Below are 14,200 nucleotides of genomic sequence, written 5' to 3' on the forward strand. Positions count from 1 at the left end.
ATCTCTCACTTTTAAATTCATACTTAATTAACCTTCTTTCTTGACTTCCTCACGCCTCCCTTTTTTGTGTTCCTCTTTACCTATTCAGATACAGCAAATCCTTACCCTCTTTCAAAACTCATTTCTAATTATTAGAATCATTCTATTATGTCTCCGATCTTTCCTCCTTATATTTTAAACACCTTTAACATATTGTTTACTTTTGACATAATATAGCTTTAGTCTTTCACCCTTTTTCTATTACATTTTTGCATACTTTTTCAAACTATGTCACTAATGCCATATTATTATCATATCCAACATCATTTTAACATTCATAAACTTTGCAGTGTTTCTGCAGATAATCTTTGAACTTCTTCCAGTCCTCTTCCACCTGCTCTTCTCCTTGATCTCAGATTCTGCCAGTCATTTCTGCCATCTCCATATAGTCTATTACTTTCATCTGCCATTCTTCCAGGGTGAGCAAATCTTGTGTCTTCCAATACTTTGCAATGAGTATCCTTGCTGCTGTTGTTGCGTACATAAAAAATGTTCTATCTTTCTTTAACACCAATTGGCCGACTATGCCCAGGAGAAAGGCCTCTGGTTTCTTAAGCAAGGTATATTTAAATACCTTTTTCAGTTCATTATATATCATCTCCCAGAAAGCCTTAATCTTTGGGCACGTCCACCAAAGGTGAAAGAATGTACCCTCAGTTTCTTTACATTTCCAACATTTGTTATCAGGCAGGTGATAAATTTTAGCAAGCTTGACTGGGGTCATGTACCACCTATAAATCATTTTCATAATATTCTCTCTTAGGGCATTACATGCCATAAATTTCATACCGGTGGTCCACAACTTTTCCCAGTCAGCAAACATAATGTTATGACCAATGTCCTGTGCCCATTTAATCATAGCTGATTTAACTGTTTCATCCTGTGTATTCCATTTTAACAGCAAGTTATACATTCTTGATAGAATCTTAGTTTTAGGTTCTAACAGTTCTGTTTCCAATTTCGATTTTTCCACCTGGAAGCCCATTTTTTTATCCAAATTATAGGCCTCTCTTATTTGATAATAATGAAGCCAATCTCACACTTTATCTTTTAATTTCTCAAAACTCTGCAGTTTCGATTTTTCTCCTTCTTGTTCTAATATCTCCCAATATTTCGGCCATTTGGCCTCCATATTGAGTCTTTTCAGAGCCTTAGCTTCCATAGGTGACAACCACCTTGGGGTCTTATTTTCCAGTAAATCTTTATATCTTATCCAGACATTATATAATGCTTTCCTGACAATATGGTGTTTAAAAGTTTTATGCGCTTTAAACTTGTCGTACCACAAATATGCATGCCATCCAAAGGCATTGTTAAAACCTTCCAAATCCAAAATGTCAATGTTCTCAAGAAGCAGCCAGTCTTTCAACCAGCAGAATGCTGCTGATTCATAGTAAAGTTTAAAGTCTGGCAGGGCAAACCCCCCTCTTTCCTTCGCATCAGTTAATATTTTAAATTTTATTCTGGGCTTTTTGCCCTGCCAGACAAATCTAGAGATATCTCTCTGCCACTTCTTGAAACAATCCATCTTGTCCACAATCTGCAAAGTTTGAAACAAAAATAACATTTTTGGCAATACATTCATCGTTATAACTGCAATTGGACTTACCTGGCAATACTTACCTGGCAGGGGAGACACCTTGATCATATTTTGTGATTTTAAATCTGCTGGGGTTCTCTCACCAAAGTGTTTTGCCCTAACTTGGATCTTGGCCCCCAGGGAATTCTCATCCCCCCCCCCCCGTGCCAGTCAACAACTAGCACCAACTCTCTATGACCTCAATCAGGAGATGTTCACAGCCCTAAATGGTGGTGATTGAATCTTATCCCTGCTGCTGAGCCAGTGCCCACCCCCTTTCTGAGGCCTGTACAACAGACGCTCATGAAATGTTCACACTTGTTCCACTATCATATCTGGTGAAATATTTTCCCTGCCTTTTGCAAAGTTTTACAAAACTGCACAAACCTCTTTTGTTGCGGATGACAGTGGGATAAAATTCATGAGCGCAGACATTGTGGGCAATGATAGGTCTATTTTATCTCCTTGTTTCTCTGTTCAGTCTTAGGCATTAGGCTAATTGTGTTCTACATTTGTATGAGCATACTCAAGCCTTGCATATTTCTCTGCTTTATCCCAGGAATCACCCTTTGGGACCAGGACTCGCTTCAGAAGGACTTGTGTATCAAACCGCAACCCAAGGCTGAATATGAAATCATTGCATCTGACTCCATCGATGATAAGGCCTCTGCCCTCAATGTCTCAGCATCAATCAAGGCCAGTTTTTTGGGGGGACTGGTTGAAGTGGGTGGATCAGCCAAGTTCCTTCAAGACACCAAGAAGTCCACGAAACAGGCCAGAGTCACTCTGCAGTACAAAGCTACCACCAAGTATTCACAGCTGACCATGAGCCATTTGGGAACCCAAAATATCACTTATCCAGCTGTTTTTGAGCATGGCACAGCCACCCATGTTGTCACTGCCATCTTATATGGAGCCCAGGCTTTCTTTGTGTTTGACCGAAATTTCTCTTCTTCCGAGTCTGTGCAAGATATACAAGGAAGCCTCCATGCTGCAATCAACTTGATTAAAATCTCTATCAAAGGGGAAGCATCTGTTGAGATGGAGGAGAAGGAGAAAGCCCAAACGGAGAATTTCAGCTGCAAGTTCTATGGGGATTTTTCTTTGGAAAGTAATCCGGTGACTTTTCAAGATGCCATGAAAGTCTACAGTGATCTGCCCCAAAAGCTCGGGGAGGATGGAGAGAAGGCTGTGCCTGTCAGAGTTTGGCTGTACCCACTGACCAAGCTAGATTCCAGAGCAGCTAAGATGGTGCATGAGATCAGCTTAACGCTGATCTTTGATGCTCAAACTGTCTTGGAGAAACTGAATGAAATCAACATGCGATGCAATGATCTGGCTATGAATCCTGCTGCTGAAAACTTCCCAGAATTCAAGAAGAAACTCAAGAGATTCGAGGATCTGTGCAAGCAGCACAGGCAGACTTTCCAGAAACACCTGGCAGGAATCCTGCCTTTGATCCGGGGAGGGGGGAAAAAGGAAAGTGTTCTGGTGGACATTTTAATGTCCATTAACCAGTCTCCCTTCAACAGCCAAAGACTCAGTGAGTTTTTGGATGCCAAGGAACGAGAGATTAATTTCGCGAATTCTTACCTTATTATTCTTAGTGGAATGGAAGTAATCTCTTCCCAGAACAAACTGGAAGAAATCGTGCTAAACCCTGCGAATGAGTTTGTTGTCTCATTTACCTTCACTTCTTTACATGATGAGGAACCATTTTTAGCCACCTTACAAGACTGGCTTCAGAAAGATTTTTTTCAGGAAACAGCAAATTCCACCAGTGGCCAGTCGACACCCAAGAACAGTCAAGCCTGGTTTGAGCACCAAGAGAGAATTCGGAAGGCTCGTAAAGCTGCCAAATCCATTGCACATTTTGCCCGGGTCAATAAATCAAATGAGAATACCCGGTTCCTTGTGGCTTCTGTCCCAGATCAGGACAACCCAGGTGCTTCCATTTACCTCTATGAAGATGGGGAGATGGTCAACAGCAACTTCGAGCTGCCCTCAAAAGCTCTCCCTCCCCTGGTTGGCCGAATTGGACATGAGAGTGTGCAGCTGACATTTCAACCAGCTGAGTATGGGAGGGCTTCAATCTCCAGCTATCAAGTAGAGTACAAGATTGCAGGAGAAGAAAATTGGAAGACTGTGAATACTGAGGACAGTCAGGAGACATTCCAAGTGAGAGGGTTGAGTGCAAACACAGAATACCAGTTTCGATACAGCGCTAGGAGCAAACCAGGACTTAGTGAGACCAGCAACGTGAGCAAATCTGTACAGACACTTCCTACCAGCCCTCCTGGGGAACTGAGAGTGATAATCGCAGAGTCTTCCAAAATCAGTATAGCCTGGGAGAGCCCAAAGGTCATTGGCCAGGGAGCTGTTATAAAGGAATACAAAGTGGACTACCGTGAAGAGGCTGGAGAGGCAAAAAGCAAGGACAAAGATGAATGGGCTGAAAAAAGAACAAGGAAGAAAACAGAGTTCTGTGAGATTGATGGTCTGAAGCCCCAGACACCCTACAGATTCAGAGTCTCAGCCATGTGTGCCAGTGGGGCTGAGAGTGAGCCCAGCAAAGAGATTGAGGTTTCCACATCATTGGAAGGAGACGAGAGCAGAGTAGCTTGTCAATACCTCCAAGGAAGCAGACGCGTGGAGGATGGGCCACCAGCAGTGTATGGTCTGCCCCTGGAGCCCATACAGGATGTCTCTGGATCCTGTCTAACAAAGCAGCTAGGGAAAGAGAACATTCAGGTCCCCAACAAAGTGATTATGGTGATGGGGGCAACAGGATCAGGGAAAACCACTCTCATCAATGGAATGATCAACTACATCCTGGGTGTGCAATGGGGAGATAAATTCCGATTCAAACTTATTCATGAAAATACCAACAGAAGCCAAGCTCAAAGCCAAACATCAGAAGTGACTGCCTACGTTGTCCACTACTGCAAGGGTTTCCAAGTCCCCTATTCCCTCACCGTTACTGACACTCCAGGATTTGGAGACACAAGAGGAATAGAGCATGACAAGTTGATAACAAAGCAGATCCGGGAGTTTTTCTCCTCCCCAGGGGGCACTGATCATATAGACGCCATCTGTATTGTCGTCCAGGCCTCTTTTGCTCGTTCAGCTCATGCCCAGAGATACGTTTTTGACTCTGTGCTCTCCATCTTTGGCAAAGATATAAAGGACAACATCCAAGTCCTGATCACATTTGCAGATGGACAGACCCCTCCTGTTCTCGAGGCCATTAAGGAAGCCAATGTACCATGCGCCAAGGATGCCAAGGGCACCCCTGTGCACTTCAAATTCAACAATTCAGCACTGTTTGCCAACAATCCTGTGGAGCCTGGAGGCAACTTCAATTTTGATGAAATGTTTTGGAAAATGGGCACCATGAGCATGAAGACCTTCTTTGATTCATCCCACACACTAGAAACGAAGAGCTTAACATTGACAAAGGAAGTGCTCAGGGAGCGAAAAGAGCTTGAAGCTGCTGTTGAAGGGTTGCAGCCCCAAATCAAAGCTGGACTGGCCAAGCTGGAAGAACTGAGGAAGACGCAGGAAGCCCTGGACAAACATAAGTTTGACATGGCGGCAAACAGAAACTTTACATATGAGGTAGAGGTAACTGTACCAGTGAAGACGGATATATCTAGCACGGGAGGATACGCAACTAATTGCATGAATTGTCATTTCACCTGTAACTACTATCCTAGTGGAAATCTTTTTTTCCTTTTACTTCAGAACACAGAAAGATGCACACGCTGTCCAGGCCAGTGTGTGCGGAGTGCGCATTTCAATCAGAAATACAAATTTGAATATACAACAAAAAAAGAGAGCAGGACCTATGAAGAAATGAAGCAAAAGTATGAACGTGCCTCTGGTGAGGTGAAGACCACAGAGAAATTGCTTAAAAATCTTAATGAGGAATATGAAGAAGTGAAACACATCTTAGAAGAGCTCATCAAGAAATCATCTCAAAATCTCCAGCGCCTTCAGGAGATTGCACTGAAGCCCAACCCACTCTCTACCCCAGAGTACATTGATCTGCTCATCATGTCTGAAGAACAGGAGCTGAAGCCTGGATATCAGGAGCGAATCCGGTCCCTGAAGGAAGTGAGGGAAGTAGCTGAGTTAATACAGAAAATTGCCAACATGGAGCCTCTGCTGCCTGGAGAGTAGAAGCTGTATGATCAAATTGAAGAAAAAAAGTCCTCTCTATCAGGCAAAATTAGGAAAATGGGGGAAGTTGTTCCAAACTGGTTTAAATAAGGGGGTCATATATAGCTTTTCAGGCACCCTTTGTTTGCTTTTGGCTATCAGTAGAGAGCTCAGGTTCTGTGAGTGTAATTCGGACCAGAGTCTCTTGCGCTCTGTGCGTATTTGGGTGAAGGTGGCTGTGGAAACATTTGCAGCTGTTGTGAGGTGAGCTTATCCACATCTTCATTTGCCCGGCCAGTTTCGCTCGGGGAAACCTTTAGTGCTGAATCAGAACTAACAGCTATCGGGTTTTCCGTGGAATGCCATTTGTTGTGATTTAGCGCTAAAGAGCAGGCTGGGGGAAAGCAGTGGGGCAAAGGCAAAATTGCTTGGAGCTGTGCCTGGAAAGTGTGAGATGAAAACTGCTTGGAACCATGCTTCCCAGGCACGGAACAGACAGAAGTGTGAAGGAGCCCTTTGTTGCTGCAGACAAAATGCTTCCCAGTCATTGTTCCTACCATCTTATTGTCTAATTGGTGCTGGGTGAAATGCTGTTCTCTCCAGGGATTTGTATTATCTCCGATGACTGCCAGTAATAATAATAATAATAATAATAATAATAATAATAATAATAATAATAAGGAAAGTGAATGGGGCCTCATATGGAAGTGCTGCTTCTGATCACCCCAGCATAAGAATGTGCCCATAAATCTCCCTGCCCTAGCAGCCTTTGGAACGTGATTGGAAACTTGGGGTGTTGCAGGAATGCTCTTGACAGGAGCTGCTTATGGCCCCTTTGTCCTAGCAAGCTTTTGACCTGCCTGATTGATCTCTCTCCCATTCTTACTTATCCATAGAATCTTAGAATTGCAGAGTTGAAAGAGACCCTGAGGGTCATCTAGTCCAACGCCTGCAATGCAGGAACTCAACTAAAGCATCCATGACAGATGGCCAGCCAACCTCTGCTTAAAAACCTTCAATGAAGGAGAGTCCACAAACTTCAGAGACAGTCTATGAACCTGCCTTACTCCAGAACCTGCCTATGAACCTGCCTTACTCCAGAGAAGTCCTTGGGGTCATCTTTCCCAGGATTCTGGCTGGCAACGGCTGCCTCATGCAGAGGTCTCTCAAGTCCTAGTCCCACACTCTAACCACTGCACCACACGGACTAGGATGCCTGGGAAATGGCTCCCCAGCCATGACTTAGCCAAATGGCTCAGTGTCAACCATTTATTCAGATTATTCTAAATCCAATTGCAAATGTATTCTGGTTCATAAATGCAGACATATTGTGGTTTTCTAATATTCTGCTAAACTAGAATTGGTAATATGTGAGATTTCCCCCTGTCGTTATCAAGTCTGTTTCCTGTGGGTGTACTCCAGATTCATCGACTAGATTTAGCTAACACCCCGGGATCTCCATTGACAATCACACCTGCAAAAATGGAATCTCCCCATTGTCTATATGCATGCCCTGAAAAGTAAGGGGAGGAATTTGCTGTGTGACTGTTTCCCCCCCCACATTGCCTCTCTTCTGGTATTCCCCCTCACAAGGGAAGCATCACACAGCAGGGGAGTGTGTGTGTGTGTGTGTGTGTGTGATCCTGGCCCTCCGTTCAGGACAGGACCCCAATGGCAATCTGGGAGACTGGAAGGGGGACTTTGCAAATGAAAACCAGTTTGCAGAAGGTGACAGCTGATCCTCTCTAGGATTGGTCCTGCAGTGACATCTGGCAGTGGCGGGAGGAACTGCACTTACTGAATCTGGATCCAAGGCAAAGTTTGCAATAGTCAAAATGGAATAGTGAAATGGAAACAGAGACTGTGTTTTGCAGAAGGTTGGTCCATTTGGTGGGCAGGACAATCTCCAGCTGCAGAAGGGAATGGTTGGCAGGGCAAAAGAGATCAAGCTGCTCTTCCTTTGAAAGTCAACAGGTAGCATGCACACGTCAAATGAGTTTCTCCTGACATTTCCCATACCCTCCAACATTTCTCCAATGAAAATAGGGACGTCCTAAGGAAAAGTGAGACATTCTGGGATAAAATCAGAAACTGGGATGGCTTCTGTAAATCAGGAATGTCCCTGGAAAATAAGGACACTTGGAGGGTCTGATTTCCAAGCAAGCAACTCATAAATTTCATAAATTACACATCCTGTTCCCATATCGGCCTAGAAAGGAACACGCCTATTATTTTAATGCATGTCAGTCACAGAAACAGCACATCATTTTACTTAACAATATCTATTTTAACAAAAGTGGCTGCAGATTAGCAAAGCCAAAAAAGGAAGAAGCTGCTGTTAAGCTGTGGGTGAACATATCAAACGACACAGCGATTCTTCAAACAGCTCTTGTTTATTCACAGAACTGAACTGAAGGGTTCAGCCAGCCTGCTTATATAGAGCTCCAGTACAACGCAACTGTAGCAACTTTCTGTAACTATCCAATCACTGAATGTCACTTTCAAACCCTTATTTGCATATGTGGACCTGAGTGAAAACTATCTACAGTATCCCCCTGCTGGCCCAGGGTGAGAACTTCAGTACATAACACATTCGGCCTGACCTGCTTGCAGGAAAGTGCAAGTTGCGTGACAACAGGGCGTCAGAGACAAGCCCATACTCCAAACTTCCCAGGGGCATTTCTCCTCCAGAAGTCGGATATTTCAGTAAGACGTCCATGCTCACTTTGAGGGGGGACTGGAGAAACGGCCCCTTTCCATGAATGAGCTGCCCACCCACAATGAATTTTGCATGTGCCAGAACAGGGCCAGATTTAGATTTGACGAGGCCCTCAGCTCGTGAAGGTAATGGGGCCCTTTCTATGTCCAGCTGTCCTTTGTCAGCAACAAATTGTCACTGTTTTTTGTGTTGAATATATGCTATATGTTACAGATAGGTAGCCGTGTTGGTCTGCCATAGTCAAAACAAAACAAAATTCCTTCCAGTAGCACCTTAAAGACCAACTAAGTCAGTTCTTGGTATGAGCTTTCGTGTGTATCTGAAGAAGTGTGCATGCACACGAAAGCTCATACCAAGAACTGACTTAGTTGGTCTTTAAGGTGCTACTGGAAGGAATATGCTATATGGTCACTGATGGACCTCATAGGTATCTCAAGCCATTTGCACATAACAAAATACGTGGGGGGTTTTCAAAGTAATTGTTGAACTGAAGTACAATTAAGAAGTATATTAATAGTGAAATACAATTAAGAAGTATATTAATAGTGAAATAATTATTAAGCTCTAACTTAAAATGATTTTTTATTCATAACAAAATAATGCAAACACACTGGCATTTGGCAATAAAAAAGTTCCTTTAGAAACACAATTTACAAAGACTCATCATCTTGTCTCTATAAACTTGCTATAACATGAAATAATAATAGGTGTAAATGAAATAATAATAGGTGTAAATATATGATGCAAACTACTAATAATTACAAATAGCAGAATGTAAGCACCCTATATATAAAGGTAAAGGGACCCCTGACCATTTGGTCCAGTCGTGGCCGACTCTGGGGTTGCGGCGCTCATCTCGCTTTATTGGCTGAGGGAGCCAGCGTTTGTCTGCAGACAGCTTCCGGGTCATGTGGCCAGCATGACTAAGCCACTTCTGGCGAACCAGAGCAGCGCATGGAAACGCCGTTTACCTTCCCGCCGGAGCGGTACTTTGACGTGCTTTCGAACTGCTAGGTTGGCAGGAGCAGGGACTGAGCAACGGGAGCTCACCCCGTTGCGGGGATTCGAACCACCGACCTTCTGATCAGCAAGTCCTAGGCTCTGTGGTTTAACCCACAGCGCCACCTGTGTCCCCTACCCTATATATAGAAAGGAGCAAATGAGTGATATTTGAGGGAGCAGGCGGGGCCCAAGACTTACATCATAGGAGCGACACAACACAAAACGCTGTTGCTGTAGGTAGGTTTTATGTTATTTGTTTTTTATCTTATACTTCGGAAATGTACATCCAGGGGTTTTTTTCCCTTTATTTTTTTTGCCCGCCCCCCCCCCCGCCCCCGAGCTATGGCTTCTTTGGCTTATACCTAAATCCGGCACTGTGCCAGAATCTCTCAGCCTTGAAGGTGGACGTATGCGGAGCTCAGCATCCCACGATCGCGCCTCCTTTTGTTCCAAGACGCCCTTCAGGAGGGCAGGGAGAGCGGCGGGTTCCTGGAAGCTCAGCTGAGCGCGCTGCCGTGGCGCACATCTCCCTCCTGATTCCTTGGCCAGAGGTGAGACCCGGGGAGACCGGGCGTGGGGAGCGCCTTTCCCGGTTCAACGCCAGAGCCAGCTTGCAAGAGGGAAGGGGATCGGGGCCCACGGGCGTAGCCAAGTCCATCCGTCCGAGGTCCTCCCTCCTAGCACGAAGCCTGCCCAGGGCAGCAGGAGTCCTCACGCCCAGCCCGCGCTGTCCTCTTGCGCGAGTCTCCCCGCGTGATGCGCGAGGATCGGGAGCCAAAGTGGGGATGGTCGGGCCTGGAGAGCCGCTGCCGAGCCCCCCTGCGCCCCTCCCCGTCCGCCCAGCTGGTGCGCAAAAGCTCCGTCCGGGGGAATGGAAACGAAACCGAAAGTGCCCTCGCTGTTGCGCCCCGCGTTTGCGTCTGCCTCCCGCGGCCCCGAAAGGAACTGCGTGTCGCTCACTTTCGCCTTCGTTTCTTTTTTGGGCTCCAAAACCTCGGGGGTAAGATTCCGGGGACGCTGCTCCCGAGGAAACCCATAGAGGTTGCTCCGCTCCCATATTTGGGGTCCAGAGTGCAGCGCGACTCTCACGTGAATAAATCGGAGTGAGGGGAGGTTGTGGGGAGGGCGATTTTGGCGTGTTAGCTAGGCAGCTGATTGCCGGAATGGCGCTCTGTGCCTTAATCCAAACTATCCTGATGGACGTCGTCTTTTTTCATGCATTTCTTATTTATTGATTGACTAGTTTTATATATATAAATAAAATAAATCACTTGAATAACATGCAAGAACCTAGGAGCCAAGTCCTAGGGGCTGAGGTCCCTTCGCCCCCCCCCATAAAATATTTTAGGGGGGGCAAGTTTATGGGCACTGCCATTCAAATGTAGTGTGGTCAATTAGGTGGGGCGGGGGTTACCTGGATGCCCAAATATGTTATTCAAGTTGGCACCCTTATAGAAGAAGAAAGATAGCACAACTGAATTAAAATATAAATTAAAGCATCTGCATAAAAGAAAAGCTGTGGCAGTAATGGCAGTGGCCTGCTGTACTTTGGATTGTTCTGATTACCACCATTTGGTTGCCAAACCCCAAACCCAAAGTCTCATTTGGGTGCATTTTGGCTCACCTGCTGCAGAAAGTGACCATGAGACAACTGATAATATCATCATTTGTCAGTTTTAGACTCTTAAATAGTAGGAGTTGCCAGGAAATTGTCCTGTTCACCTCTGCGTAGTTCCATCTTTCAGATATCACGATATATTAATATATTGCGATGTTCATATCACAATATTGAAAACCAGTTATCGCCCAGCCCTACCTGTCGCCTTTGCGCTGGAGAAGTGGTGCCAATAGAGGGGCAGCGCCATCTCAGACAACATTCTGCCCGTTGCCAAAGAGACCTCGCCCAAAATTGTGTGAGATCTCGCAGAGCAGGCCAAAGCTCATGCAGTGCTAACAATACCTTATATGGAAATGTTTGCAATACAACTACTAGAAGCATTGTATGGAAGCAATAGGAAACTGTTTGCATTAGCAGAGCAAAGGTAAAGAGGTATGTCTTCAGGATTAGGCAGGAATCCTTCAACGCAGCTGATTTGCAGAGGTCATTGCCTCTCAATCCTAGAGCACAATGTTGCTTTGCTGATCAAAATGAGAAAAACCTTGTGCGCCACCTCTGTCTCCTTGAGGGAAAGGCAGTAACAAGGGTAAACTTTTTTTAAAAAAATGAACTACCGGTAAATTGTTTTTTTGCCTATTCTACCTATTGACAAATTCTTATTTCCTCCCCTCCCCCCACAGCAACATATATTCTCATAAAGTAATCAAGCTCAGGTGGTTCTGGATGTAAGTGATGCGGAAGCCGCTCTTTCCCTCTTCCTCAGATGCAGAATGTTGCAGAAAATGCCCAGAAGATCAGCATCCAAACAAGGACAGAAAAGTTTGGTGACACAGCAGTGTTCTCATAGCTCCCACCTGAAACAAGAACCACAACATGAGTCATTCATGTATTATTATCCTTCATGCTCCAAAAGGGCTCATCCACCCCCACCCCCGTCTCTCTCTCTGCATCATTGCACCCCACGAACACATTCCACACCGTGAGAAGTAAATGAGGAGGCTGCAGAGCTCAGCCAGCGAGGAGTGGAGCCCAGGAGGCAAAGGGCTGTGGCCAAGGGAGAGTCCTGAGGCATCTTCCTTCAGCTCCTGGGCCTGAGGTTCCCCATCCCAGATATAGGGCACCGTTAGCTTTCTTTTGCTTTCTTTGCCTCTGCTTTGTAACTATAATTTTAACTCTGCTATTTGATGCTGCTTTTACTTCGTTATATTAGGGGTTGACATCCAACATCAGACATATCCAGAGTGGGAGCAATGAAATAAATTGACTTAAATCTACTGATATCAATAGGTCTACTCTATGACTAATGACAGTTATCCCTCTTCCATTCTAGGAAGGGAGGAAGGAAGGAAGGAAGGAAGGAAGGAAGGAAGGAAGGAAGGAGGGAAGGAAGGAAGGAAGGAAACTTGGCTATTCTCTGATCCCAGGAGTAATTGCTTGGGTTCTTACCACTTGCATATGCACAGTTGTATTTGATGAATTTCCCAGCAGAGCGGAGCTGTATGCGGGTTGTACCATCCGCATCCTTTCTGGAACTTACAACCCTGAACTGCTCATAGGGTGGGATCAGAACCTCATCCTCATTGGGGAAGGAAGAAAATCCTCTGATGAGAACCCCATGACAAGTGTAAATCTCAAAGATGGTTTTGGCCACAGGCTCAAAGATGGTTTTGGCCACTTTAGTGAAACATTGGGCAATCCCCAATTGCAGTGATGAGGATGCGAATTGCCCGAAACGGACCGTATCATCAACAGTAGCGCTGAAGTGGATATTTCTGACCCCTCGAAACACCTTGTAGCAGGGCGGGTGGCTGGGGGTGTTGGAGATCCTCAGATCCTGAAGGGCTCTGGTCAGGAGAAAGTGGAAGGTCTTGAAATCGAAATTATTCCAGTAATGTTCCTTGGATTTCCCAGCTTCTCTTACAGCTGCGTTGAAATCAGGATACAACTTGGGTTCTTCAAAGGTATAAGGCATGATTGCTGCAGCGTACTCTGGCTTGAGGTTTCTGGGCCAGTTACTATAATACATCAAGCTGACTGCTTCTCCCCATGCTTTGGCATAAATTTTATTTTTGAGGAACTCGGTTTGGTTTAGCCGTGCAATCTCCTTCTCCATCTCACAGCGCACATATTGGTCATCGAAGGAATCCAGGGCCATGTCAAGCCTTAGCTCGTTGCCTAAAAAACGGTCTTGTCTTGGGCTGCAGTTAGGGGAGACCTCAAGCAGAAAAGAACAAGATGGGTAAGCAGTTTAGCATGCGAAGAGGCTGGGAAGGTGAGACTTTGCGATAGAGGCTCCTATCACATGTCAAGGTTATGCAGCATGCCTGACAGATGGCCATCCACCCTCTGCGATAAAACCTCCAAAAAAGGAGTGTCCTTCAATCTGTTTCTACTCTATTTTTCAAAATTTTAAACTCCAGATTTAAGATTGAATTCTGGACTGAAGCCCACCTTTGCCCCCTCCTCCACCCTCCAAGGTGCCTTTTCATACCTGATTGTCTCCTGTGAAGATTCCCATCAGATGCAACACCAGGACTCTGTGGAGAGGGGACTTCATTGTCCACGCCCGTTCGTTTTTGAGGTGAAGCAAGTTAGGTGCAGGTGGAGCGGATATCTCTATCTGCACGCTTGCTTCCATTTGAAACTTACTTGCAGCTTTATGTGTTTTTTCTCACCGAAACAGGAAACAGGCCGATTTGAGGTTTCGGAGGCAGAGGAAGCTCACTTCCTCAATGTTCAACTAAGTTCATTCTAGCAAAAACATACCCAATGGCAGGTCTCGTTTTCACAGAGATTCCTCCAGTAACAGGAAGAAGGAGAGGCTTGTTTCTCTACATCCTTCCCCTCAACACCATCAAAGAGCATTTCAATCTGCACTTCTGGTTTGTTACTCAGCCACATTAGAGGGGAGACTATTAGTATACAAAGCCCTCCATAGCTTGGGATCAGTTTACTTGAAGGAGTGGCCTGCCCGACTCCCATCTCCGGAACTGGGACTGTTCACAAGTGCAGAGCCGTCTTTCCCATTGGTCTTAGTGGCGCGTTGTGCCAGGGCGCTGGCCTCTCAGGGGCGCCACAGCGA

The 14,200-nt window shown here is 45.4% G+C and overlaps 4 protein-coding genes across 11 annotated transcripts in view; 3 read left to right on the forward strand and 1 right to left on the reverse strand.

Annotated features, from left to right (window-relative positions):
- The window catches only part of LOC310827682 (uncharacterized protein), an 83,578-nt gene extending 76,753 nt beyond the window's left edge, over nucleotides 1–6,825 (forward strand). Inside the window, exon 3 of one of the 2 annotated variants that reach the window (XM_083703979.1) lies at nucleotides 2,178–6,439. In XM_083703979.1, coding sequence (XP_083560105.1) covers nucleotides 2,178–5,800 — 3,623 coding nt within the window. In that variant the 3' untranslated portion in view covers nucleotides 5,801–6,439. Of the gene's footprint in view, nucleotides 1–2,177 lie in introns of both variants that reach the window. The other variant, XM_083703980.1, reaches the window with a different exon arrangement.
- The window catches only part of LOC310827821 (erythroblast NAD(P)(+)--arginine ADP-ribosyltransferase-like), an 840,324-nt gene extending 826,226 nt beyond the window's left edge, over nucleotides 1–14,098 (reverse strand). Inside the window, exons 1-4 of one of the 3 annotated variants that reach the window (XR_014556500.1) lie at nucleotides 13,610–13,858; nucleotides 12,565–13,333; nucleotides 10,025–11,972; nucleotides 9,637–9,917 (exon numbers count right to left, since the gene is read on the reverse strand). Coding sequence is in view for 1 of the 3 variants with exons in the window: in XM_083704302.1 (XP_083560428.1) it covers nucleotides 11,878–11,972; nucleotides 12,565–13,333; nucleotides 13,610–13,756 (1,011 nt within the window). In the remaining 2 variants the exon portion in view is untranslated. Of the gene's footprint in view, nucleotides 1–9,055; nucleotides 11,973–12,564; nucleotides 13,334–13,609 lie in introns of those variants that run through there. The other 2 variants (XR_014556501.1, XM_083704302.1) reach the window with 2 other exon arrangements.
- The window catches only part of LOC310827678 (uncharacterized protein), a 244,131-nt gene that overhangs the window by 46,209 nt on the left and 183,722 nt on the right, over nucleotides 1–14,200 (forward strand). The window lies entirely within an intron of this gene.
- The window catches only part of LOC310827769 (uncharacterized protein), a 174,871-nt gene that overhangs the window by 44,660 nt on the left and 116,011 nt on the right, over nucleotides 1–14,200 (forward strand). The gene's annotated exons all lie outside the window — the stretch shown is intronic.

The sequence above is a fragment of the Podarcis gaigeae genome (assembly GCF_964106915.1).
Source record: "Podarcis gaigeae genome assembly, chromosome: 12".
Lineage (NCBI taxonomy): Eukaryota > Metazoa > Chordata > Lepidosauria > Squamata > Lacertidae > Podarcis > Podarcis gaigeae.